Genomic DNA, 27969 nt, shown 5'->3' on the forward strand with positions numbered 1-27969 from the left:
ATCTATCTGCCAGACATGTTTTTGTTGCTTTATGTATTGTCTTACCAATGTGATGTTTTTTATTTTTCTCAATTCAAACATGGTCACATATGATTTTTGGATATGTCTGTAACCTGAGGTTAGGAGTATGTTATGTTGAGGATAATTTAGGCATGTAGTGGTGATAAGGGGTAGGGCAAGGAGATATAAAATGAGAATTAATAATAGAGGGTCCTCATAAGGATAGACGTACAAGAACGTGTGTGTGTGAGTGTGTGGGTTAGCATTTTCTATGGGTAATGTTACCCATAGAAATGGAAGAAAAAGATAGATAAGAGGAGATACAAGGGTTACTGATCCATTTTCTAATTGCACAGGGCTCGGGGAATACTTTGTGCTGTCTTGTAATGTTTTTAATTTGTTTATTAATGTTTTTAAATTGTTTTAAATTGTTTTTAACAATGTGCTATACAAATAAAGCTGCCTTGCCTTGCCTTGTAGATGTTGTGGAGTGTGATCCACTTTCCTACCATTTACAGACTGAAGACCTCTTGTTGTGGTGTGGTTATGGTGCTCCTTTTTAAGAGCTTATAGGAAGAAAAACAAAAACCAGAGGACCCTTTTTAACAACTAGAAACCTTGGCATATTTGTTCAACGGCAAGAACAAAACACTGTTCACAATGCAACTGGTACATAGATTGCGACCTTCGTTCTTCTCACTCTCTATTTTTATTCCCACGTCACAGCTTTTCAAAGAAGAAACTCCATTTATATTAATAGATGGAATTTTCAGAATCAAAACATTTACACTTTTGCATGCATTCTGAATCTTTTATACATTATTCAACTTTTAAATTCCATTAAAACTATTTCATTCTTTGAAGCGAGTGCGTGACATTAAAGCTAGTCTGGAGAGTTTTAATATCTTCTTAAAAAATTCCCTACCCTAACTATGGAAGCAGACAGACACATTTGGCCCTGTGAGCCTGAAAGTGACAGGAGTGAGAGGAACTCTCAACTGACTTCGATAGAAAATTTCGGGGAAAAAGCCTCAAATATTTTAAACCACAGATATACAGTACATCAATGGCTTCGGGGAAGGACTATGTCTCTCAAGATAATAAAATATCTGCAATTGGACTCATGGTTTTTGCTTATTCAACTTTTTAAAGCCAGCAATCCAGTTTAAAATATTCCACATCTTTCATGCATTGTTGTTATTATTTAATTTATAAAGCCAGCAATCTAGAAAGGTGTCGGGTTTTCAACATCCAGCATTCATACCGCAATCTCTTCAGACATTGCCTTCTCTAGTTTGTTCTGTTAGCCTTTATTTGACATCAATTAAGCATTACGGCTTACATTTTTATAAAGTAATGAAATTACAAAAACCATAGCCAAGAAAATTGGCAGCCTTTCTCTACACTGAATTTTTATTAAGTGGCAGCAGCTACAATTGCAAGGGGGCTTTTCTCACTTTTATGGGAAATATGGCTTTAAATGCTAAATGACCTTCAAGACTCAGGATACTTTCAATTTTCTAGCCTACAATAATTATTTGCATTCACCTGACATCTCAGGTGTAAAACAGTCTCTGATAGAATGGCTAAAATTAAAACCAGCAGGACTCTGTGTCCCGAGGACTGCAATTTAAAATGACTGCTCTTCTTCACATTTTTTTATATTGCAAAATAGTGTGGTTTTCTTTGAGCACATTTTTTTGGCTGCAGAGAAATACCAAAGTTAATTTTCATTATGTTTACTCTCCTGAGTACTCTCCTGTCTCCTTAAGTACAGTAGAAAATGAATGCAGTGTTTGCAATGGTAGGACTAAGGACGCCCTGATATGAACCATGGTAAATGGACTGTATTTTTATAGCGCTTTCATGCGCAAATTCATGGACAAAGAAACATTGATGTTTTAAAATACTATAAAGAACATTTCTATCCTTCAAAAGTCTAATTCTGCTCACCAGAGGAACACGGCAGCTTCAGTGTACAACTTAACGTTATAATTAGTTTTACAACAGTGGCCTTTTACAAAACCACAGAATATAAAATCAGTATTCGGCAAAAAAAAAATGTTTTTGTTACACAACACATTTCAAAAGCCCTGGCCTTTAAAGTGATATATCCGTAAGTGCTCATACAAAGTGGTGTAGCTTTGGGACCAAACCTCTGGCCTCGGTTAAAACTCAGAGAGATTTGCTGGGAGCAAGACTTTTTCTTAAAGTGACGGTTGACTCAAAAAAACATGTTCACTAGGTTGGAAGCTTTAAAATGCTAATAGATGGCACAGAACTATTGGCCCACTGCTGCAGAAAACTGGTTTTGATTAGGATTTAGTGGTAACAAAAAAGTCCTGAGACCCATTTTTGCCCATGAGGTAACTTAACTTAGGCCCATTAGCCTATATTTATATGTGAACACAAAATAGAGGCACAAAGGCACATGAGCAATAATGCTCATGTGCCTTTGTGCCTCTATTTTGGGCCTCACTTATAGCCCATGTTGTCCCAGTCATTACAGCGCACAACCTTTTGGTAATCCAGGCAATTGCCATGACACATACATGCCCTCACATGTACCCGTTCTGCCTTCCTACAGTATGAATCATCCATTCATTAAACGCCACATCTTCCAGTTACTTCTTCTTCATAGTAGCCTCTCCTCAAGGACAAAGTGTCCATTCCCTCCTCGCATAGCCTCATAGGTTGCATGGGTTAGCTTAGCCCCATGTTTGCATGTTCAAAGTGGTGTCAGGAGACTTTTTAATCCACACTAACATCAAAATGGACAACTGAAAGGAGTTGATGGAATTAAACAAACACGTGCAGATGGACATGGGGAACCATGTGGATTACTGCATGGATTACTTGCGTCAAAAGGGAACCATCAACAATTGGCAAACACGTGCCAGCGCACGTGAACCCGTAAAGGAAAGTTGTGTTGTAAATACTAAAAACGCAAAGAGCGGTAACTGCAGCAGGAGTGAAATGGAGACAGACAGAACGGTTGTATTGCCTTCATTTTATATCAGTTTAGGCTGATTAAGAATTTACATAACACCTAAAAGATGGAGATACTGCACTCTCCCTTTGGACAATCTTCAGAGTAAAACAGAATCTACAAACCAAACCGTTCTTGTCCATTTGAACCAGTTATTTTGAATAAAAACTTATTTCTGACAGTTTAAAGTCACAGAGCTAAATATATTATTGTTTTGTCAGTCTTCCTATCAGTATTTACAGTATATTGAAGTCAATAATAAATTAATCTACAATTGAATACATTTAAGTGATTTAAACAAAAATTAATTTAACTTTAGAGCTTAGTTAGCCTACCATTACTGCTACCCTGCTATGCTAACAATTGTTAGCTATGTTTTTGGTGCCGTGCGCTGTTGAACTGAAGGACAGTATACCTGGGGGTCTGACATTAAAAAAGGTTTTAATAAAGTTTATATTGTAACTTTACTGAACACTGAGAACTATTGCAATTGCTAGTCTTAGACCTGACTCACACTCCAAAAATTATATTATGATGGTAGCTCTGTTGGTAACTTTTAACTGTTTCAATGATTTTAAAAAGCACTGAATTACCTACACTATCACTACCGCAGGAGAGCACTTCAGCAGATATATGAGAGGTTAATTTGTGTGTGTGTGTGTGTGTGTGTGTGCTCTTTAGTTACCAGTGGACCACATAGGTAAGCACAGAGACACACAGAATATATAAAAGAGATGAAAGAAACACACTTAAAGCATCCCACTTTCATCACATCCGTCACTGCATTTCTCCACACTAACATCCTGACACCTACATACAGTACCTCTGCTTTCCCTCTCACCTCTCTGAGCGGATTATTAATACAGAAGGCCACTTTGCAGCTAACTTAATCAGATGAAGTGAGTCAGAGAATGAAAGGTAGCAAAAAAGTGAGGGGGAGGGAGGGAGGGGGAGGGGGAGAGAGAGAGAGAGAGAGAGAGAGAGAGAGAGAGAGAGAGAGAGAGAATGACGCGGCATAGAGAGGGAGAGTGTGTGATGGCGACAAAGAGAGAACACACCACATTAGTCCACATATGATTTATTCCCCCCTCTAGGTGAAGGAGACACCATTTGTATTAATTTGCCTTTATTTTTTATCCTAGATTCATCTTGCCTTCACATGCCTGTCACCACCATACTAATATTATTTTGGCCATGTGATGCCCCATAACTGGCTCTTAAAAAAATTGCCCAGCACGACAGGAGAGGATGGTGCACAGGGAGCAGGGGGAGGTCTTCTATCTTACTTCATTCATCTGATTTTATTCTACTTTTTTACAGGGAGATGAAAAAGATTCCCCTGGACAGGATGGTGTGAAGGGTGGGGATAATGATGTCTGTCCTCCTACTGAGGGACACACTAACACTCGTGCATGTGCACACACACATTTTTTTATGTGTGTGTGCACTTAACAGAGGGCCTGGCTTTTTTTTTTTATTACTGGCAAGGTGAGCCAGTGGTGCTCCATCCCAAGGACAAAGACAACTGTGTCCACAATCCTCCTTGCGGGGCTTTGCAGAACAATTAGATGAGAGCGGAGGGTGACTGCAGTTGGGTTTCAGGACAGTACACACACATGCATACATGCACACAAACACACAGCACAACACAGACACAGGGCATGTATAAACTGAAGCAGGCTCACATGGCAAACAAACACATCAAAAGGGATTGTCAGACATTTTTTGGAAATACACTTATTCGCGCTTTTGCAAGATTTAGATGAGAAGATTGATACAACTCTTGTGTTTGTTTGTTAAATATGTAGCTGGAGCCAGCAGATGGTTAGCTTAGCTTAGCATAAAGACTGGAAACAGGGGAAAACAGCTTGGCTCTATCCAAAGGTAGTCTCGCATTGCCAGACCTTCCTCCACAGCGCTGCGAGGGAGGGTCTGGCTAGTCCACACAGCATTCCAAGATAGGAGAAAAACGTGTTCTGGTTTATTGGCATTTTTTTTTTAAACCAATCACAGTCGTTAGCGCCGCATGGAGCCCGGGTGCCTCTGCAAAATAGCCTTGGGAAGGAACTTGTTTTGGTGGAACGTGTGTATGTTCAAAGGTTGTTTTAGTCGTGCAACAGAAAACTCAGATTGGACAGATAGTCTAGCTAGCTGTCTGGATTTACCTTGAAGAGATCTGAGGAGCAGTTAACCGTAGTCCTCATAAATCAACCTGAGTTTGAAATGCCAACACAAAGAAAGCGGAAGGTAACGGATATCAGGCCGAAATGAGGGACATCCGGCGGAATTTCCAGCGGCACCTGAAAAATCCCAGAAGTGGAACGTCATGGATATAGACTAATCCAAAGGTAACAAAATCCACCAAACAGCACCGATAAAGATCACTAATTAACACATTATATTATGACTGATTAATCCTTACAGAAACTGAAGTACAAAAATGACAATTCACATTTCTTGGTCGGGACCAGTAGCTTCCTGGAGTCTCCGCTGGTTGTCTGGCTGGTCACACCTCTCCCACTATAAAATTCCAAATAGTTGTTTTTACAGTTTTTGTGCTGGTACACATATTTTCTTTTACATGTGGACAGAGTCAGGCTAGCCATTTCCCCCTGTTTCCAGTCTTTGTGCTAAGCTAAGATAACCAGCTGCTGGCTCAAGCTACATCATTTCTGTACTTACATGAGAAAATGATGAATCTTTTCATCTACCTCTCAGCAAGAAAGCAAGTAACTGTACATCCTAAAAAGTTGAACTCTTGCTTTAAATTAGGGCTGGGTAATATGGCCAAAAAAAATTAAATCTCGACTGTTTTCAAGCACTGGGACAATATGAGATTTTAATCAATTTTTAATCCTGCAAAAAAATTTATGTGATTGAAGATTTTTTTGCATGTGCAAGACAGTTGAGCAAGAATAATAAGATACCTGAACCACTTTCAGCACATTCAAAAATGCAGGTTTTCCCATACAGGTATGCACTGTCAAGTACCAGATGCTTCAACTAAGTAGAGCATGGTTTAATAATCTGTTTCAGCACAGATAGAGTAAAGATGTCCGCACACTAATGCATCTGTCTGCCACAGGCAAGACACCCCTGAGCTTAGTGTTAGCTATCCGGCTACATGACAGGGGCAAAGTAGAATGTTAAGTGGACCCCCGTGGCTTCACCTCTCATAACAAGCGGTAGCACCTCGTAAACAAACCGAGAATGCAGATCAGTGCGCAGAGACTGATGGACTCTGTCCATCTAGTAGATGTGATTGTAAAATTCTCCACCTGGAGTCATGACAGTCCTGTATACTGTAACTATTAACAGTTACTGTAACTATTAATCAGTGTTTACAGGACTGTCAAAACTCAAGACTGTTAAAAGGTGCAGTAGGTAAGACTTACAAAACTAACTTTCTGTCATATTTGCTGAAACTGACCCTATGTTCCAGTAGAACTACATGAAGCAGGTCATTTACAAAAAAGATCCGGCTCCTCTGGCACCACCTACAGCCTGTAGTGCGATTTGGAAAAATCCACAGCTCCCTGTTCAGATGCACCAATCAGGGCCGGGGGGGGGTTAACTGCGTGTCAATCGCTGCTCATGCACACACATTCATTCTCCCTTGTGGGGGGGAGGGGCTTAGGAGACCGTTTTGGGCTTTAGCAGAAAGGGGGGAGGGACTGAGAAGTTGTTGATGTTAAAATGTTTTGGCTAAGTCCTGGATCTTCCCAATCCTACCTACAGCACCTTTAATGTAGCCAGCTACCATCTGCGTTTTGACTGAAAATAATCTTTTTGTGCATGTAGTTAAAACTGGATTAGACATTTTACACACAAAACTACACATACAAATCAATCTAATATACTGCCTACTTCAAACGTCTTCAGATCAAGACAACGCGTACAGAACCTTTCCCACTTCTATACTTTTATTCCCTTTTTCTTCTTTGTGCCCATGTTTTCCACACCGAGCCCTTGCATTCAGCTGGTGCATCCATCCGGCTGAGTGCACCCAGCTGCACGGCAATTACAGGTGGGTTTTGGAACGGTGCACAACAACACGACGCATACATTATTAAATGAACCCGTGTTCAGATGGAATTGCTAAGCCAGCCAATGAAGGTAAATTACCAAAGACAAAATGCGGCAGCAAGAAAGAGAGAGAGAGAGAGAGAGAGAGAGAGAGGGCCCTGCCCCGAAACGGCAATGCATTAATGAACAACATCATTTCTGAAAATGGAGAGGAAACACAGAGTTGCACCGATCAGCGCAAGACAGAGCGTGGGGAAGAGAGAGAGATGGAACACAACATTGACTACCTAATTATGCATTTTATCATTTCAGTCACAATAGAGTGCCTCCCTTCTTTAGCTGCCCGGTGTACTCGTGCAGCTGTTCCTCCACAGCTTTAATGAGGAAGATAAAGAATAATCACAACAGTGTTATATTTACATCTACCGGCCACCAAATGACTTACGTCTGCTGCAGCAGCAGCACACACACACACACACACACACACATGCACGCACAATCTCCAAATCTTGTGAAGGCCCTCAATGTCTGCTCGTATTTCAAGCAACGACATTAAAATGTGTAAAAACAATGCTGTCGAGCTTGTTTTTGTCCATCGTTAAAGCGCACATCCAAGTGTGCTGAAAATTAGCCAACATGAGCTTAATAGCTTGATACAAGGCAGCGGGTAATTGCTTTCACTGGGATGTTGCTTATGTTTTGACGCTGTAGAAATAAAGACCAGTGCACATCACCTCTCCTTTTTTCTTCTGTTGACTTTCTTCTTACGTCCCTGGCAGGACGTTAAAAGTTAGCACAGATCCTTGACTCCTGTGTGAGCTGTAATATCATGTTGCCGTTCCGTCATGTTGTGTCCCATCCATCCATCCATCCATCCATCCATCCATCCATCCATCCATCCCACTAAAAAACCAGAGGCCATCTGATTTCCTTGGGCTCTTAAAGAAAAAGCAGAAAATGAAGTAACTGTAATCAAAGGAAGCGATGAAAGGAAGATAAGTGGGTGAGGGAGAGTGGAGGAGATGTACAATGCAGGGCTCCGACACGATCATATGGAATCAGCACCTCGTGAGTAATGGGGGTTAAAAAGGGAAAGCGCTTTTCTCTCTCAGTGCCAGATGGGCTCGTGTGGGTTGGATCGGAGCTGTGAAAGAGTGAGGGAATGAGTGAGTGAACACTCGCAGGCCTCCTTGGCAGCCCCTCTGTCGACAGCAGAAATCAAACGGCAAAAGGACTCGAGAGATGATTGGCCCACCTCCTCCAAGCTTCCATCCAGAACTGGCAATAAAAGCCGCTTGACAATCCAGCGTGGACATGTTTCAACGACGTTGTCACAGACCGACATTTAGAAAGATACGGGGAATTACTGGAAAACAAGCTGTCTTTTTACATGTCTCATGTCGATGTTTGGAAGAAGGGGAAATATTTATATCTATGTATGGCGCTGAGATATTGTAGCATTTTCAGGAATCCTTGATGATGTCTGAAATGCTTGTAGATGGCAACAGTTTTTCTTCCTGGGGTGATTTCAAGGAAATGATTGGAAAACTAAAGATGTCAACGTAGTTGTTTTGTGTGTATATGTTTTTTTGCTGTAAATTAGCCTCCAGGTTATTGACATTATCAATCACATTTTTATCCAGCCTGGGTAAACCCTGACAAACTTCCGGCAAATTTGAGATTTGCTCTGCAAGTCAGTCTGGCGAAGAGCCCATTCAAACCCATTTCCAATGTCCTCAAAATTGAGGCACCAATCACAACCGCTGAGGCGGGCTTTACGCGATGAGGCTAGCGCAGCGACAGCGAGCAGCTTTTTGTTTACATTCAACATGACGGCTACCGTGCTTCACGTGCTCGGCCATGACCGGCGACCGGCAGGTCAGTCTGACATATGCCGATTTCATGCCGGTCAACGCTACAATTAACTGACAACATAAGTTATACGAGTTACAGTTCTCAAGGACGCACCTACACACCGACGCGACAGCACAGCCTCTTTTTCCTTTGTGTTTTTCCGTGTGTGGCGCGTACCCGCTCGCGGTGTGAAGCGCGTGTCCGCGCTATTCTCGCACATGTAGGGAACCTCGTGAATGAACCTGCAACATGTCAGCTGTTTGGACATTCTTCAGCGTGTGTGCAGAAGATAACAAGTTTGCAATATGCAACACCTGCAAGGAAAAAGTAGGGCGTGGAGGAACGACACCAAAAACCAAAATCAAATTTTTTTTTGTTGGATATTGGATGTGAAAAGTGTTACCTGGATCGTTGGTCTGATTGGTTGAAGGACTATCCAATGCGCCCAGAGGCATTTGAGCGCCGTCCATTGGTGACGCCCCTTTGGAAATGAACTGTCAATGAACCTTTCCCAGACCCACTCTCAGTTACAACTGAGAAGGGTCTGGTGTCAATTTTTATCCAACACAATATCCAAATGATGCAACACATTTATCCATTTTCTTGAAAGACTGACCCACTCCAAATGGCAATACTGATTCATACTGTGTGTGAAAAACATGCAATAAGTAACACTGAAATAATGTATTTGTTTGCATGTTTAACTCAAAATTGTGTTTTTTATACGGTGACTCCAGAAAATAAATAATGTATGTGACCAAATGATTTTGAGTAAAGACTACTAATGTAATCTTTAATGTTTACTACTGTTTAATTAAGGTTCTATGTTAAAACAACTTGACCCGTTTAGTTTCCCCTTGTGTAAAAACTTCAATGTTTAACGATACAGGTTTCTAAGTCCACTTATACAAGATAAGAGCGTATAGTGACTGTTTTTGTCAGTGAGTTATCGATTTGATTGTAGACATGAAGATCTAAAAATGTGATTGTGAATTTATTTTTTCCAAATTGGTTTTCTTTACTTTAGGACTTACACAAATTTGTGATGTCTCTTAAGGCCATGTGGGCTGGGCATAGTTTTGTGCATGGCACAGTAATAAAACATCATTTATTCATATGTAAAAAGTTTGAATCCTTTTTAGATATTTTATGTTTTATTTTGATTATTTAATTTCTTTCTTACTCATATTCATTAATACTTTGCTGCACAAAAAAAATAAATGTCCAGCAACAGCCACAGCAAGTTGTAGGAAAGAAATGCAGTACTGGGACGTTAGCACGAGCAACAAAAGCCACTATGACACAAGAAAAGTGACACCTTAAGAAGCCCAGACTTCATTAAAACCCACACTGTTGGATTAACAAACAAAATAAAAATCTGACAGAGAGACCGTTTAATCGTTTTGCAATCACAGTGTGGCAGCCTTAGTTAAGACTACAGACTCACTTGACGCTCTCCTCCTGCTGAAAAATTGTAGCATGGGCCCTGAGGGGCTCCGTGGAAGCAGTGATTATTAATTAATTGTTCATAGCCCGTAGCCTCGCGAACAGACATGGCCCCTTGGACATGCGTTGCGGAGGAACTTTTCTCTTCCAATTAGACCAACGAGGTGGAGAGGGTGAGAGCACGGACCATCAACCACGGCAGCGCCGGCGAGCGGACTTGTGGGAAACGGGGAGGACAGGCGGCAGGCGTTTAAGGAAGGCGCACTGCGGTGTGCAGAGCCAAAATGCTGCGCCGGGTGGTGTCACAGACGAAGATAGAAAGACCGAAAGAAAGAAAAAGAAAGACGTGGACAAAATGGGAGCATAAGGGAAAAAAAGCTGCTTTTTTATGTATTCACATACTTAATTCATATGTGCTTTTATACATAAGTGCATGTCTGTGTGATGTGTGTGTGTGTGTGTGTGTGTGTGTGTGTGGGTGTGTCTGTGTGTGTGTGTTCTAAGAGGATGTAAAAGACCAGGCGGGAGTGATTGACAGTTGAGCGGAGACATATTAGCTCCTGGCGATTTATAAGACCGAGATGTTAGGATGACTCTGATGGGCTTACCAAGTGATTGGTGCTCTGGCCTTGCTAAGAATCCCGCTCTATGAAGAGCTCCGTAATACTTCAACACGAGGGCCTGATGGCTCATTTGAAAGCCAGACGCCGCGCGTGAAGTCAATCTACCGAGCCAACATCCCTCTTCATGAACACTTAGGGCAGGGTTGATCTTCGGCTGAATGATTTGGCATTAAATCAGCACAGAACGGAGCAAGAATTACATAAATGATTTTTTTTCCCACCCTAGAACAAAATCGCCGGTGATTCACAGTTGCTTAGGTAAGACCCCTTTCTGCGTCTGAATAAAAGCCTGAAAGGAGCAGGAAAACGAGCCAAAGTGACTGAAAGCTTCAGGTAAAATGCAGGTAGCATTTTGAACAGTTTTCATTATATTCACATATGCTTATCAAACACTTCTCAAGAGAGCTCTACTGGCCTCTTTCTCATTCGACCCGGATTAATTATAATAAAACACAGAGAGCAAGATGCACAACAATGGGGTATCAATAACCTCTGACGTTATCATCAACTCAGAACCCTGGAACACCTGGGTCCACTTCATCACCTTGCGTCTGTAGATTTATGGACGCAGAGTGCAATGGGTTCCGGGCAGAAGGGATATGTGGATAATGCAGCTTCATTAAGAAAGAGCATAACGGCTTGCCTGAATGCATTATGGCATCAGTATGAGCTATATTATCTGGGATATTAAATATTTACAGTCAATGTATGCATATGGAATTACATACACACAGACGCATGCACACACGCACGCACACACGCAGACACACACGCACACGCACACACACACACACACACACACACACACACACACACTAACAACCACACACACAAACACGGGACTACTTATTCATCTTTGGCTGCGTTAACATCCATCATTAGGAGGGAAAAGGAATGCCAGCAATCTGTTTTAGCAAAAATGGTCACGTGCATCAAACTAAGACATGATGAAATACATACACACAGCTCAGTTATCAGCCATTTAAAGTCTGTGTGTCTACATAAGCTCAGTTTTATCTGTCTATGTTAACTGATGTGAAAGGGAATTTCTAAACACATGTAACATCAGTCTTTGATTTTGGTGTTTGATTAAAAAAGTAATATATATATATATATATATATATATATATATATATATATATTACATACAGTATATGTTTGTAAAATGAGAAATTCTAAAAAACAAGTTATATTTTAAAGAGCTGTGAAATGTTTTATTATGATTGAGGAATTCAGCAGGGAGGAGTGCTATAAAGCAAAATAATAATGCAAGGTTAATGGATGGAAAAAGTAATGTAACTCTGCCACAGAATGAAAGCCAGAGCAGACACTTTGCATTATTTTTATGCTAATGCGCACCACTCGTCAGCTCCTTCACCCTGCGGGGAAAACACAAGCTTTCTTTGTATTATAGTTCTGCTTGTCATACTGCAAAACACAAACCGGCTCAGTATTTCTGTGCATGTAAACCCACAAAGAAACTGTTTTGATATCAGTCACTCTGGGGGGAGAGCTTCACATTAATATTTCCAAAAAAGAGAGAATAGAATTAAAAAAAAAACACACTTGTTTGGAACTTTGGTTCTCCTTCTCTCTCACACTGTGTAAAGACGATGGCTTGACAGTTGGGAGCCTCAATAACGTTCAGGGAAGTGAAGAAGAGAAGAGTTCTGAAAAAATCTTCCTCAACATCTTTGTGTTCACATTCAGTTCTTGCCGATTTAAAACAATTAAAAGAAACAAGAGTGTAAGGGAATGTTGCCATATTACCTGTCCTATGATGCAAAAAAGAAAATTTGACCCAAAAATTCTTTTTGACAAATATGATTAAATACCTCCACTAAGTATTAGTTAAATGTTAAAATAAAATGCCCACCACTGGAAATGGGGCAAAACCTACATGTAAAAAGCAGCTGATCATATTAAAAGTTTAACGCTTTTGAACAACGCCACATAACTTGAGTTCTCGTAGTTCCTAAAGTTCTTAAATTAAAAACCTAGCACTAAAAATGTAATCTCTAAATATCACTGCCTGGAACCTTTCTTAACCTCACTCTGACACTTTGTTCTCTGACCTAAATCACAAAGGGAATATAAAATAGCCTATCCTTCCAAAAATTGTGTTTTTATTTTGAACCTATACCATCATCATGTTCAGTGTCAGTGTCCCATCAGCTGTTGCAGTAGAGGTGTAAGTAGCATTATACAGTGACCCTAAAATCAAGTCACTTGCAGCCATTTGAAATGATTTTCTTGTGTTATCTACTATATTGTATATTGTCATACAGTCTTTTCTGTTTTCTTTTCTTTCTCTTTCACCAGATAACTGCAGCTATTTCAATTTAAGCAATTTGGTAAAAGCATTTCCCAAGAGCACAGGCAACATGATGCTCATATATAATATCCACATCATATAAACAACACAGGCACTGGCTCAATATACTACAGACTGATTCCAAAATGAAAAATTGAATGTTTGGACACAATTGCACTTTTTACAAAAATAAGATTTCAGCCAGCAAAACTGTTATACACATGAATCTACATGAATGGCTTTTAAAAAAAGAAAGAAAAGCAATCAGACTGCAACTGAAAGATATTTTATTATGCCAGCTTGGATGTTTAAGCCCTACTGAATTATAAATTGGAGATTTCTGGAGTGGAAAAGATCGTATTCTATCGACTGCGCCAGTTTGAATGAGAAAAAAAACCAGGATGTAAAATAGACACGGTCTGTGTACGCTGGGTGTGATCTGTATATAAAAAGCGCCATGAGATGTGTGTCCCGCTCCAGTTTAGAGGCTACAGCCTCCAAACCAGCACACAACAACCCACCTCGGGCTGCGGCCCCCATCTGCCTGCCCTTCCCCCCCTCCTCCTCTCTCTTTGACAAGGCCACTGCCCGTGGTCATCAGTCTAAAGTCTGCGACGTACGCGTGTATGTGAAACAGAAAGAAAAAGGACCAAAACAAAAAAAAGAGAGAAGCAGCGAGATTACAGATTCACCGATGGGCCATCTTTTTCAGCCCCGGTCCCTTCGGACAGCGCAGCGGTATAGCGGCTAGGCTTGCTAACTGGCTGCCGGAGCTGACATGACATGTTTCCCCAACAGACTGCGGCCCCCTCCTCTCCTCCCTGGATCAAATCAAACCAGTGGGCTGATGCAGTATGATTGGAGCTCTGGTACTGTCTAATAGCCCAGAGACAAAGCCTGACGCATACTGTTGTCTCTATCGCCGCCTGATTCACTGGAACAATTCCTCATATGCAAGCTACCCAGGGATGTGCATCTGGCCGGATGAAAGTTATTTTCAAAAGCTTGCAATGCAGCTTTACAGATAAAACAATGCAAGGTATGTGTTAGCAGAGGTGGGAGAAGTACACAGATCCTGCTTAAGTAAAACTAGCAATACCACACTGAAAATACTCCATTACAAGCATACATATCCTGATAGACCAGGTTATCCTGAAAACAATGATGTCTATGACTTGATTGAGCATTTCAGGGTTGAGGTTATACGAGCATTATTACACAAGGAAACCAGGCAACCCAAAGATTGGCAAAAACCCAGCTGAGGGCCCAGAGGGTTAAAGCCCCCCCCTATTATACTTCTATTCAGCATCATATTTGCACTCTTGGGGTCTACTAGAATAAGGTTACATGCTTAGATGTTCAAAAAGCATATTATGTTTCTCATACTGCCTATTGCTGCAGCTTACTTACTGAGGCAGCTTCTCTGCCTGAAAAACCCAGTCTGCTCTGATTGGTCAGCTTGCCCACTCTGATGTGATTGGTCAAGCAAATTCAACTGAGCCACTGGGCGGGCTGTGCTTGCTCAGGCAGCACCTTTGGGCAGCACATATGAAAAACTGGGCTGGCATTCTCAATCAATGACATCACTAATTGAGGAATATTAAACAGGAATGTTGGCGAGGCGTTTTTAGGCAGTTGAGAAAAATTGCCGTCTGTGGGTAAGAAATCTCAATTTGAAGTGAAGTTTTTTTTTTTTTTTTAACTATACATCTATTTAGGGCTGGGTATCGTTCAAACATTTTCGATACCGGTACCGATACCAATACCATGACTTCGATATCAGTTCCTAAATGATACTTTTTTTGATACCCATTTTATAAAACAAAAAGATATTACAACGTTACACATTACGGCACAAATCTTTTTATTTATTTTTCGGCTTCTACTACGTGAGCCCCGTCTCTGTGCGTAATGTAGAGTTTTTCCTGGTGTCTCTACGACGTGCAACGTTAAGACTCAGGTATTGAAATTGGGTATTGAATGACTATTGAATACTATTGAATTAATACTATAGAGGCAATTCGTCGATGCCTAAAAAGTATTGAATTCGGTACCCAGCCCCACATCTATTACATACACACAAAAAAACTGTATAAAACACTAAAAGATGGGAAAATAAAACAAACATAATAGGGGCTCTTTAATACCCCCAAGGCCACAGTGGTCAGGGCCACAGTTTCTAACTTTCTAATAAAGGACTGAAGAGACAGCCCCTCTGCCCGTGCACTCTCTCTGCTATCGGAGATGGAGAGGGGAATGGCAGGTTAACAAGGGGCATGCGTTTTAGTCATTATGCTAACAAGGGGGATTGCATCCCGCCTCATATCGCCTACTCAGTTCTTTTCCACCAATGTGTGTTAGTGTAGGGCTGTGCAATTAATCAAAATGCAATCATGATTATGATCTTGGCTCCCAATGATCACAAAAACAGAATAATCAAGAAAAACAATTATTTAGCTCATTATGCATGTTACATTTGCAAGTAAACTCTTATTTTCTCTTGTGTTCTGAATGAAATGATAAGGTTTCCAAAGAACAAGTACTTTTTCAACTGTTTTTAAGTTAAATAATTGCAACATCTTTCCAGAAGTCAACGAGTAATCATGTTAAATTATCGTGATTTCAATTTTGACCGAAATAATCTCGATTATATTTTTTTCCGTAATCGAGCAGCCCTATGTTAGTGTATCATTCTTTCTCTTTTTCACACACACACACACACACACACACACACACACACACACACACACACACACACACACACACACACACACACACACACACACACACACACACACACACACACACACAATTATCTGATGTCCTAAGCATCTCAAAACTGGGGACCTTTAAAGGCTTTCATCAATGTCAGCATCCCAGCAAAAAGAGACCAAACACAAACAACTTTACCTCAGGCGAGGACTCCCCGCTGAGCCATCAGAGCCACCGCCACAGCCAGTGACCCTCGAAAAGCTCCTGCACGTCTCTGGAGTCGCGCCCTTCTGCTGCTCTGTCACTCTTTCCTGCAGCCAGCGCGAGTAGCTTACTCTCTGTTTCTCTCTAATAGCTTCTCTCGGTCTCTCGCCCCCCTAATAAGGATCAATATCAGCTCTCTTAAAAGTCATCAAGCACAGAGGTAAAAAGGCTCAAGAGCATGAAATTGCAGATGTGAGAGGGTGCACTTGTGCAACACAAGGCTGCGATATGGGCCTCACATGGTTGAGCCGTTGAAGACATAAAGTAAAATCCTTCGGGATGAATAAAGTATCTATCTATCTATCTATCTATCTAAAGAGAGAGAGAAAGACTATAAGAGTGTGAGTCAAAACGAGAGAGAAGGGAAAAAAGGCAAAGAGCAGATGAAATGGAGAAAGAGAAAGGGTCAGAGAGAAACGGCATTTCATGCTGCAGAGATGTGATTCGCGAAGGTTTTTCTTTTCTATTTTCTTATGGACACGAACATCAAACAGCGAAGCTACGGAAAGCTTATCATGTCGACGGCTTATCTCCCATTTTCACCTCCTCAAAGCAATAAACACACAAAGAGCAACTGGAAGATGGGAAATGCACAACAACAAAAGAGTGACTCTTCAGGATCAACGGCGCTACAGCACTCCCTCTGTTTTCATTACCACATAGTGTCCTGGAAGCCGTGTGAGTCCGCTGATGGAGCAATGGATTATCCCGCATGCCTGGGATGCAGACTCGGAAGCATGAAGGACACAGATCGTGTCAGCCAAGGCAAAGGCATATTACAAACAGAGAGCAGACCTCAAGGACTCAAGTAGATTAAAACTGATTGAAATCCCATTTGCGGCTTTTGGGGTCTTTTATGTCAGCGTTCTCTCCTGCTCTCGCTCGCTTTCCATGTCCCCAAAGTGAGCAGAGCCCAAGTATGAATAAACAAATAAGATTGCATTTGTGGAGACAAGCATCTCATATTTGTCTGGCAATAATATCAAGCTGTGGGATGTTGTGATATGAACAGCAATAAAAGGTGTGCGTGTGTGGGTGTGGGTCTGTTTCTTTTGTGATTGGAAGCAATGGGACAATATGGGAGGAAATGGTAAATGACTGTCTGACATTGAAAAATATGCAAAACCAACACAAATTGAATTACACTTCAAATACTGTATTATGCACAGTGGTGCTGTGGTGCCTTGGTAGGTGGGCAAACTACATGTTATTCTGCAAAGTCACAAGTAGCTTATTAATATTTAGCTTAAAAAGCACAATATTATAAGTATAATGTAGCAGAAAATGTGTATATATTTAAGTACAAGTACCTTAAAATTGTACTTAAGTGCAGTAGAGCTGCAAAGATGAATCGATTAATCGATTAGTTGTCAACTCTTAAATTAATCGCCAACTATTTTGATAAACGATTAGTCGGTTTGAGTAATTTTTTTAAGACAATAGTAAAAATTCTTTGATTCCAGCTTCTTAAATGTGAATAATTTGTAGTTTCTTCTCTCCTCTGTGACAGTAAACTGAACATCTTTGAGTTGTGGACAAAACAAGACATTTGAGGATGTCATCTTGGGTTTTTGGGAAACACTGATCCACATTTTTCACCATTTTCTGACATTTTAGAGACCCAACAACTAATCGATTAATCGAGAAAAAAAATCAACAGATTAATTGACTATGAAAATAATCGTTAGTTGCAGCCCTAAAGTGCAGTACATGAGTGCACTTGTGTGTTCCCATCATGTTTTTGGTGTGTGTGCGCACAATTAGCTAGCTACTAGAATATTATCTGTACTCATCCGTTTAATTTCCCTCCACAAAGCTTGCTGGTTATTTTCCAGTATAAGGTGAATCCTCCTGCCCAAAGGTGGGTATTCGCTCTAAATATGAAATAATCATACACACAGTGTCACTAAGTAGTCCTAATTACATTTACACCTATGAGTGATCTACTGTACAGTCTCCATTTGTATGTCTTGAGCTGTGGGAGTAACCAGAAACACTTGGGGTAAACCCAGCAGACTCCACACAGGTCCGAATTCAATCCCAGTGCCTCCCTGCTGAAGGCAGCAGTGACAATAACCACAAAGCCACTTGTGCCCCATACTTCCAAATTAAAATATTCACAGGGAATATATATTATTATAGGCAAACCTGTATACCGTATGAAAAAAAAGAATGTTAAATGAAAGCTTGTGTATTTTATGTAAGTAATTCAAAGGAATAATAATAAATAAATAAGAAAAAACTCATACAATCGAGTTTAAATTATAGAACCAAAACTCTCTGACTGTCTATTGTAAAAACTCTCTGCGTCTCAGTTCATCTGGCAGTAGTCTGCTAACCCTTCCCAGAGTCCAAATTAACATTATCATTACTAGCTGTCTATTATCTATTCCTCTGTTTTATCTTTTCAATTCCTTTAAAATGGTTTTATTTGCATGTTAATGTTTTATGCTGCAATCCCTTTGTGTTTTTAATGCGTTATGTCCTGCACTGGGAATTGCTCTTGTGTATGAAATAACAAATAAACTTTGCTTGGCCTAAGTTCACGACACCACCGGCACATTTTATTGTCATTCTATATACATGTGCTCTATACTGACAACACAACTATATGAGCATAATTTCCATGGTTATTTAATTTTTATTTTTGTTCCGGTAGGTGCACTGCGAACACTCCACAACCTGCGATCCACCGGCACAGGTCTCGAAAAAGCCAGCTGATAAGCCTAAATTCTCTTCAGAAATAAAGTATCAAGCAAACACAAAATGCCACAGAGCTCCATGGAGCCCACCTTGTGACAAATACCTCCTGATAGTATCTGCATACTGTGGAGTTATGCAGCATCCGTACAACTTACTCACTGGCAAAAGAGGCATAAGTAAAGACAGCAAAGTGACTCCACAGTGTAGCTGGCCACGTGGTCATGTCCACAATATCAGATCTTTCTTTACAGGACTCAGACGGAGAGCACAAATCTCAGTGTGAAGCAGTTTGGCCAAAGGAAGAAATTGAATTAGGAGAAAATCTCCAGGGCCATGTTCATCTGTGCCTGCAACACAAATAGGTAAAAGCCTCTGTCCACTTACACAAAGCTTTCTCCTCATATGATCAGCAGGTAAAACCAGTCAAACAGCGCACTGAGGATAGGCAGCTCCTCCAATCGGAGACACAACTGTGAAGGCACAGTTGAATCACAGGCAAAACAAGACATCCAAAAAGGTACAGTTCACTGCAGGTCTCTTCTAACTAACAGGGCTGTTTATTCTGCCTTCACCTGTGCACATAACCTCCCCTCTTACCCCAAGCTAGAGGCCACATTGTGTGCGAGACACACTTGGTGACAGGCACCCTAAGAGGCAGTGGGAAGGCAATGAAGATGTTATAAAAAGATGTAAGAAACCCCAGAGTCACAGCATCGTTCAACCCTATCTGAAGACTCCAATTTCTTGAAATCCTTTGAGCTGTCATGCGGGCAGAATGGTGACTAGAGAAATGACTCATAGGCTCCAGAAAAAACTGCTCAAGCTTCTTCCCCATTAGACCTATGTGAGGAAGACATGGCAACAACTAATGAAACTCTTTCTCTCCCCTGTACACAAAGTACATTATTTTTTCATTATACTTACTTTTCTCTTCATCGCTGTCCTGTGAAAACTATGCATCTCCAAATTTGGTGATTTTGAATTTCTCAATAAAACTTAATTGTTACTTTACCTACTTAAGGCTACACAAACCATTTAGAAACCTGTTAACTTATCTGAAAGACTAATTGTTCCACAGCAACACAGTGAAACTGGGCTGTTTTTCTTAGATCATAAAAAAAACCATTTTGATACACGATACACGTTTTTTACTGGTTCTATATAAAGGTATACGTGGTGTATCCAAGTAACAAAAATTCACTTAATGGCTTCGAGTTGTATAGATAGATTCCAAGAAATTGAATAAAGATCAATTGAGTGAATGTAAAAAAAAAAGCTTTTGGTGTAAATGTCTTTGGAAAATGATCATTTCTTTATGAATTTGGCTTATTCCCTGCAAAATAGTTACGATTACTTTCTTGATTGATTTCTTGATTAATTGTTTGTTCTATCAAATGTCAGAAAATAGTGACTACTGTCGTAGAGCCTAAGGTAACAGTCCAAAGCCCAAAGGTATGGAATTGACTACATAGATATACAGTATGTTTACTATAACTATACATAAACAAATAAAACTCAAAGGATTTATCAATTGTCAAAATAGTTGCAATTCATTTTCTGTTAATCAACTTATTGATTAATCAAGTACAGTAATTTTTCTGAGCTCTATTAATGACAATAATCATACAAATGCACACTGTGCCAAAGCAGACACTAAACCACGAATAGTGTCACTATTCCATGAAATATGAGTCCATCTGTTGGTGGGGGATTTAGAAATCCCCATGCGGCCACTTTTTTTTAAAATGATTCAACTGTAAATTGATTTGCTGCAGGCTTCACTAATATCACAAAGACAGCCATGTGATCCTCTTTGCCCCACATTGTAGGTTTATCCACCTTAAGCCCTTTCTTAAATACAGCCTAACTGCCCTGATGACATGATTCAACACATTGATACGGCTGAATTTTACACCTAATTTTCTTCATGTGCTTCAACACCAACATAATCCAATGTAAAAGTCAAATGTGCCTCTGGAAAAACATACTCGTGTTTGAGTAGTTTTCAATCAAGTGGGCGCTTAAAGTAAGCGAGCTAAGCCGGGATCCCCCGCCCCTCCTCTTACCGTCCACGCAGGCAGGTCTGGCTCTTGTAGTTCCAGCGATCTGGCCCTTCTTACAGGCGCAGCGGGCTGTCTGCCTGGCGATGGTCCGCCGTGGTTGGCTGCTGTCCCTGTCGAGCGTCACAATCTCACATGTCCCCGCTGCCAGCTGGCCTGGAAATGACATTGCACCACAGGAGGTGAGGTCAGAGAGATGAAATCAAAAACAGGGGAAAAATAAACTAGTCCGTCTCGTCTGTTAAAATTGTACTCTGTCACATGTTCACTGATGTAGCACTGTCATTTGTCACAATCCTTTGGAGCTCAATTGGCACGGTACAAATATTAATACATCCGTGGGAGTGGGTCTCACAAGAACCACTGACACAAGTGCATGTACTGTATTATTATTTACTGTAATCATCTACGTCACTCATTATGATTTCAAACACATAATAAAGTTTAGAGAAAATCCCGCACACTGACCATTACGCAAGCAATAATTTATTTAGAAGAAAAATACACCTGTTGAAGGTCTGAGACCGAAACGTTGTATTTTTCATTGAGTTCATTCATTTATTTGTTTTTTTCATTGAGTAAGGGTGCGTTTTACTGCTCATGAATTAAAATTTAAAAAAGTACAATTTTGTTAATTCATCTTTCATAGTAGTCTCACTTTTAAGCTGTGAACGGCATACTCAAACAAACTAACATTTGAAAAAAAAAATACTTCAGTTTAACTGACTTTTACTACATTGGATATGCAGTGATGATACTGTTTTGAAATGTTAACATTTACATCAGAAGAGCCGTGGGTTCCAGAACAGTTCCAGTGGAATTGCTCAGAGGCCAACAAAGGAACACAGTGGTGGTACTGAGCAGCTCACAGATATGTGAAGGGACCTTAAAAGACAATGAGGAAATTACTTTTCAATTTCAGCTACCTAAAGACAACCCACTAGCTATTTCTCATTAATGTCCACATCCTATCAGGACACCTCTTTAGGAAAGTTAAAGTACCCATTAGCCATGAATGAAACACATGAATACTGATGAACTTTGTAATTGCCGCCCCCCCCATCTTACACACACATGCTTCATGTATTCAATCAGGTGACCTTCGGCCTCGTAGCCAGGCCCTTGCTGCTCGCAAATTAACCTTTGTCTGTGTGTGGAGGCCCTCGGGTGCCATCCCGGAGAGGCTTATCAGGATCTAATTGTGATTGGCAAGAGGATGGAAGTTGTGATTAAATCTGGACTTGAGTCCCGAACTCTTGGGTGGCTGGCTTAATGAACTGAGCTGTGAGGGGTCACACTCGGGGTAATGGGGATCTATCAGGATTCATCCTCACACTGTGGTGGCCATGGCCACAGGCGGAGAAAATGTCTGTGTGCATACAGTATGTAGCCATTTTAAAGGTGTATGTATAACTATACATGCATATTCGTTTTTATCATGATGTATCTTATAGGGAAAATATTACAAACTTGATACAACTATACTGTAGTAACATGAGCTATAGTATAGTTGGCCTATAGTATATCATGCTCTAACATCCAACCACATTATCAAACATTTAGATCATTATCTGTACTGGTGATCACAGCGTCCAACACACCTGATAGGGAAGCCAAGATTTATGAATATGACACGCATGTTATAACTTATGCACTTTTTAATATTTTTATCTTTGTGTGATGTGTCTTACAGTATATGCTGGTACTGAAATAAGTGACATTAATTGGGCAGTATAAGGATATAGTTTGAATAACAAGTAACTGGAACTATAAACAAAAATGACACGACTCTTCTTTTTGCGCTTCCAACACGTCAACTTTTCATGAGCTAAAAAAAAAAGAACACCCTGTTTTTGTCTTTGCGACAATGCATTTTCAGATAATCGGATGTTGTTGTTTTTTAATCGTTTATTCTTTCAGTTTAACTAAAAAAATACAAAAAACAAAATTGGGGATACATGGTAGACTGAAGATAAGTTGCTTATTGTGCTTGATATTATTTCATTTTTATGAATTCTAATTTATTTCTTTTTGTGTTGTTGAGCAAAACTAGGTTGTGTACAAGTAAACATAAGCCAATTAACTCAACCACAGATGTGTTCACAATGTCCAAGTCCACTAATCTTTAGCCAACTCCATTCTCTACTCTGAAGCCAGTAGCTACACATTAGGGCTCTGTGTGTCTATAAATATAACTGTATGAAGAGGAAGAAGGTGGGGAGGAGTGATTACAAATGTGCTGAAATATGTCTTAACACTCAATGTCTTTGCCCGGAAACGGATACCAACAAATCCAATCTGTCACGTCTTTTGCACTTGGGAGATCAAGACCAAACCCACCCCCCCCACCCCCACCTTTACGGCCCCTTTCCACTGCTCTCCTCCTCATCCTTTCTTCCTTTAAACTGCTTGCTCTTTTCTCCTTCATGCCTCCTCACTTAACTACGTCTTGCAACTCTTCTGTCTTCTCTGGGTGATGCCAGATAATGACTTGTCATGTAAGCTCCTGTGTGTGTATGTAACTCTGTTGATGTGCATGTGCGTGCATATACTTCCTGCATCCTACCCCACCCACCATCTCTGCAGATCATCTCCTCGCTCCCTTCTTCCAGCTTCCTCTCTTTGTCAGTTCCTTCTCCTTTGGAACTCTTCCATTGCAAGAAGCTGAAAAGACTTTTTTCGGATGCCTTATGTAATCGCGCGGATCGCTGTGGCGCTGAGGTATCATGTGTGAAGTCAATAAGCTCAAAGACTGGCTTATTTGACGTCGCGTTCTCTGATGAAATGTAGGCAATTAATGAGCTCCATCGGCGCAAGAAAGAAGAAAAACAAACAGGAGCCTTGCTGAAACTGTCACAGCTGTAGCTGCAGGGAACTGAATTAATTTAAATCCATGTTGTCTTGCGATGTATGTTGTCTTTTACACAGCTGCGCTGACTTCTATATAGGGATGAAGAATCTTATAATTTTAACACAATATAAAAATAAAATTGTGCTTTCTCTCATAAAATACTTCAGTTGCAACATCTCTAATAGCATTGTGTATGGCCCATGTTGAGGATAAGAAGTTTAATTCAAATGTTTCAGCAGGGGAAATGCACCATGAGTGTATTCTTTATGCCACTTCTGCTGTTTATCACTGCATCTTCCAAATGTTAAGTAAATTATTTTAATCAAAATTGACAAATTGTTGTTGAAATTGTTAAATGACTTTACAAGGCACATGGCAAACCATATTTGCTTCATATACTAATACTTACAAAGGCTTATATAATTTCAGTTTGTGCAACAAGCACAACTTGCTCCTGTACTTCACAGTTTGGTCAAAGTCATGATAATTTAGCAAGACTAAAGTCCACAGCCATGCTAGATTAGAAAGTTAAGGAGCCACTAAAGTTATTGTAGTTTTTCCTGAGGGGAACATGAATGGCTGTACCAAATTTCATTGCAATTTGAGTTTCCCTCAAAACCAGTCTGATATTTCAATCAAACCTACTAATGTCAACCGTAGTGTGTGGCCAGAGGAAAAGTCAGATGATCGGCAAAAGTCATTAAGATTTGTCCTCAGCGAACCATGAATATCTGTACAAAATGTTGGTTCCAAATCATTCAGTAGATGTTGAGGTATTTCACTGGATAAATGAAAGCTCTGATCTGCTGGTGGTGCAAGATGAAAAGTCAGGGGATCCCCGAAGTCAGTAGGAGTCATCTACTGAGAACCGTGAATGTATTTATTAAATTTCAAGGCACTCTATCCAAAATGTTGTTGAGATAATTTAGTCTGGACCAAACCATTAGCCAACCAACAGACAGACATTGCCATTTCCAAAGTCAAGCTAGAAAGCTAGTTTTAAATATGTATCAATATTATTACCCTGAGGTATGAGTTTATCTAGTCTTGACACTCAATTCAAGTTCCCCAAACAGAATTAACATATTGTGCCCTTCTTATGTTTAATATGTAGGGATTGAATCTCAAGTATTTGGGATGATAGAGTCATAAGTCTGTAGAGAATTGCTGAAGAAAATTTGAGTTTTAAATAAGTTGGTTCAGCTGCAAGCATTCTAGGTGTTTTGCAGTCTTCCCAGATATTATGTGAGAGAACTTGAGGACAAGCTGGTCTCAGTCCCCCAATAAAGCAGGAGCCGACTCCATTCCTTCTATTCTAAAACAAATTGCTCCAAGCGTCCCTGTGGCTCAGCCTCCAGAGCACACTGCCAGGAATATCACGTACATTGCCACTATTAAACATAGCAAAGCTAAACAAACAAAGCAAAAAAACGAACTGAACCAAACATCCACAAGAAAGAATTCATCTTGCTGTTGGCCTAGAGGGATCTGCAGAAAAGGTGAGAAAGTATTACAGGATTCACAGCTCCAACAAGGCAGCTACCAGACAGCACGACTACACATTTGGTCCAAAAAATAACTTCCGTATTTTTGCTCTGAATCAAAATTGCATAGTGTTACATTTACAAAAGATGCAAGATGTAGTCCAATCTCTTCACAGTCATCCCGTGAAGAAATTGGACTGTGAAGAGAGGAAGCAGTAATCCTGTTTCTTGAAATAGCCCCGTGAATAGAGGGAAAAATCTAAAACTGGCAGGTGGTCTCAGAAACAAACCCAAAGCTTGTAACAGTAGCGCTATGATTTATCATCAACCTTATCAGCTTCTGGTGTCGAGCAGTTGTCAGCTTGGCCAGCCAAATGGCTGATTAAAATGTATGTGTGGTCACCCTAGAGTGAAATGAAAGCTCTGACTGTGGCAGAAGATGGATTCATGTGGCAGAGCGTACGGCTTAATACAACGTAATGTTATTGACATGCTCCCATGCTTTATTATTTCTCCTCCCGCTCCTCAGCACATTACAATTGCTCTGCCATACATGGCCATTTGACAAATGTCCAGCACAGCTACAACGCAGGGAGACATGCCATTTTTTCTATTATATATCTTTTGCCCAGAAAGCTGAGGCCATGTTTTTTTAGAGGCCTTTTCATTTATTTGTTTTTAGAATTATTCCTGTATTTGATGCTTAAGAGATCCCAATACAACTAAAGACTGCTTTTTCAGAGTCACAATCTGCTGAATCAAATGCTTAGATATTTATAAAATGTGTGGTTTAGGCTTGGTAGGGGTAGTTTTGTTTTTTTGTCCTTTGAAAATCTGCAGTGTGCTAGAGTCATGCTGGGATTGCATAGTGTGCTGCACAATAAACCACTATTTCTGAGTGTCCTAAATTGGACACAAAATGCATGAAAAACTGCAGAATGAGTTAGCCCTACTTTTTTACAGTAATACTTGAAGCAACTAGTGCTGTCAGTTAAACGTGTTATTAACGGCGTACATTTTTTTTAACGCAAGATTAACGACCGTTATCTACCGGACCGAATAGCAATGTGGATTTCGGTGCCTTATTTAGGTGCCACTTAAATGCCTGCGCTTCTCTCTGATGCTCCAAAAAAAGGGAACTAAAACATCGCCGCACAGGAAGCCAGTCAACACTACACTTAGCAGCAGGTAACGTTAGCCTACCGTTAGCTAGCAGCTGGATTAAACGCGGTTAAAATGTTGACAGCTAAACAGTGTAAAGTGTGACTGTATTTCACTGGAGAGGATTCTAACACCAGACTGTAGCTGCTGTTGTCTTAAAAACACAGTCATGATGTCATGTTGCTCGCCTCGCCAGCCTCATGGTGCATTCACTGTAATTGTAAAATACCCTTTTCCCATCCAGTGGTTGTTTTCACCCTTTTGTGCTCCTTTTTTTTTTGTTTAGATCAACTTTTTATTATTTTATATTTTTGAACATACAGAACAGACAAATACAATTGAACAAGGTGCTCCTTTTTTAAATATATATATCTTTCGGTTCAGGCACCGTTTTAAAAGTATCATATCATGTTGATAAGAGCATTAAAATGAGAAAAAATAATGGGACAAAAATAAATCAAGGGATATTTAAAATGTGTGATTAATTGCGAGTTAACTATGACATTAATGCGATTAATTGCAATTAAACATTTTAATCGTTTGACAGCGCAATATGAAAGGTGAGGACTCACAGCCATAAAATGGCAAAGAAGTGTTTGCTGATGGTAAATCAACAAAGCAGGTCCTACACAATAAATTTGAGTGAAAGGAAATACTTGCTTTCAGTTGATAATGGCTGTGTAACTACTAGTCAGTGTTATTTCTTGATTTAGTTAAAATCAATCATGTAATAATTGTTAGTTTTATTGTAGCTTTAGCCAACAAAAGACATTAACTGTAGACATATCATTGAAGATAAGTGTTCTTGTCATGTATTTTTATATTTTTGTTATGTCTATAATATAAAAAAGAAGGCTGCAGGGTTTATTTTGGGCCAAACTGTTCCTTAGACGAACATTTAGGGGAAGATAAACGTATTAACGTTGAAAACTACACACTGTATTCAAGTGTTAACGTTGGCTAACCATTTTGTAAATGTTGGCCTGCGTGTTTTCCTAGCTCGTCGTTGCTGTTTTGTTTCTAATTTTCAGTTTGCAGGTTTGTAACACAGAACAATCTGAGAAGCCGTCATGGAAAAGGGCAGGCACTTTCAAAAAGTACCTAGCAGGTGATTGGTTGAACCATCTCTCTATCACGTCCGCCATTGTTGTTTTGAACGAAGAGTAGCGGCCGTCTCACACACACACCTAAACCACGCCTGCAGCTGCCAGTAGCTCCTCACCGGACACTGATTGGTTTGGCCCGCTGCTGTGCAGACACAAACGCATTTCTTGAAGCCTGAAATTAGTAGTTATTAGTGCAACACCCTAGCTAAACCCAGAAAAAATTCATTACAACACAGGTGGGCTTTTTCTTAGAAATGATTTATGCTTTAAATTTAGCATTAGCACAATTTAGTGACAAGACCAGAGTTTATAAAACATATGCTGGCAGCTTATAGGGGCCATGCTGTTTCCTACAGACAGACCAATGTGATTTGAG

At 40.2% G+C, this 27969-nt stretch overlaps 1 protein-coding gene across 2 annotated transcripts in view; it reads right to left on the reverse strand.

Moving 5' to 3' along the window:
* tafa5a (TAFA chemokine like family member 5a) overlaps positions 1 to 27969 on the reverse strand; it is a 147426-nt gene that overhangs the window by 38544 nt on the left and 80913 nt on the right. For both annotated transcript variants that reach the window (XM_039792281.1, XM_039792282.1), the window contains exon 2: positions 20998 to 21147. In XM_039792281.1, coding sequence (XP_039648215.1) covers positions 20998 to 21147 — 150 coding nt within the window. The remainder of the gene's footprint in view (positions 1 to 20997; positions 21148 to 27969) is intronic.

Source organism: Perca fluviatilis, chromosome 23 (assembly GCF_010015445.1).
Source record: "Perca fluviatilis chromosome 23, GENO_Pfluv_1.0, whole genome shotgun sequence".
Taxonomy (NCBI): Eukaryota; Metazoa; Chordata; class Actinopteri; order Perciformes; family Percidae; genus Perca; species Perca fluviatilis.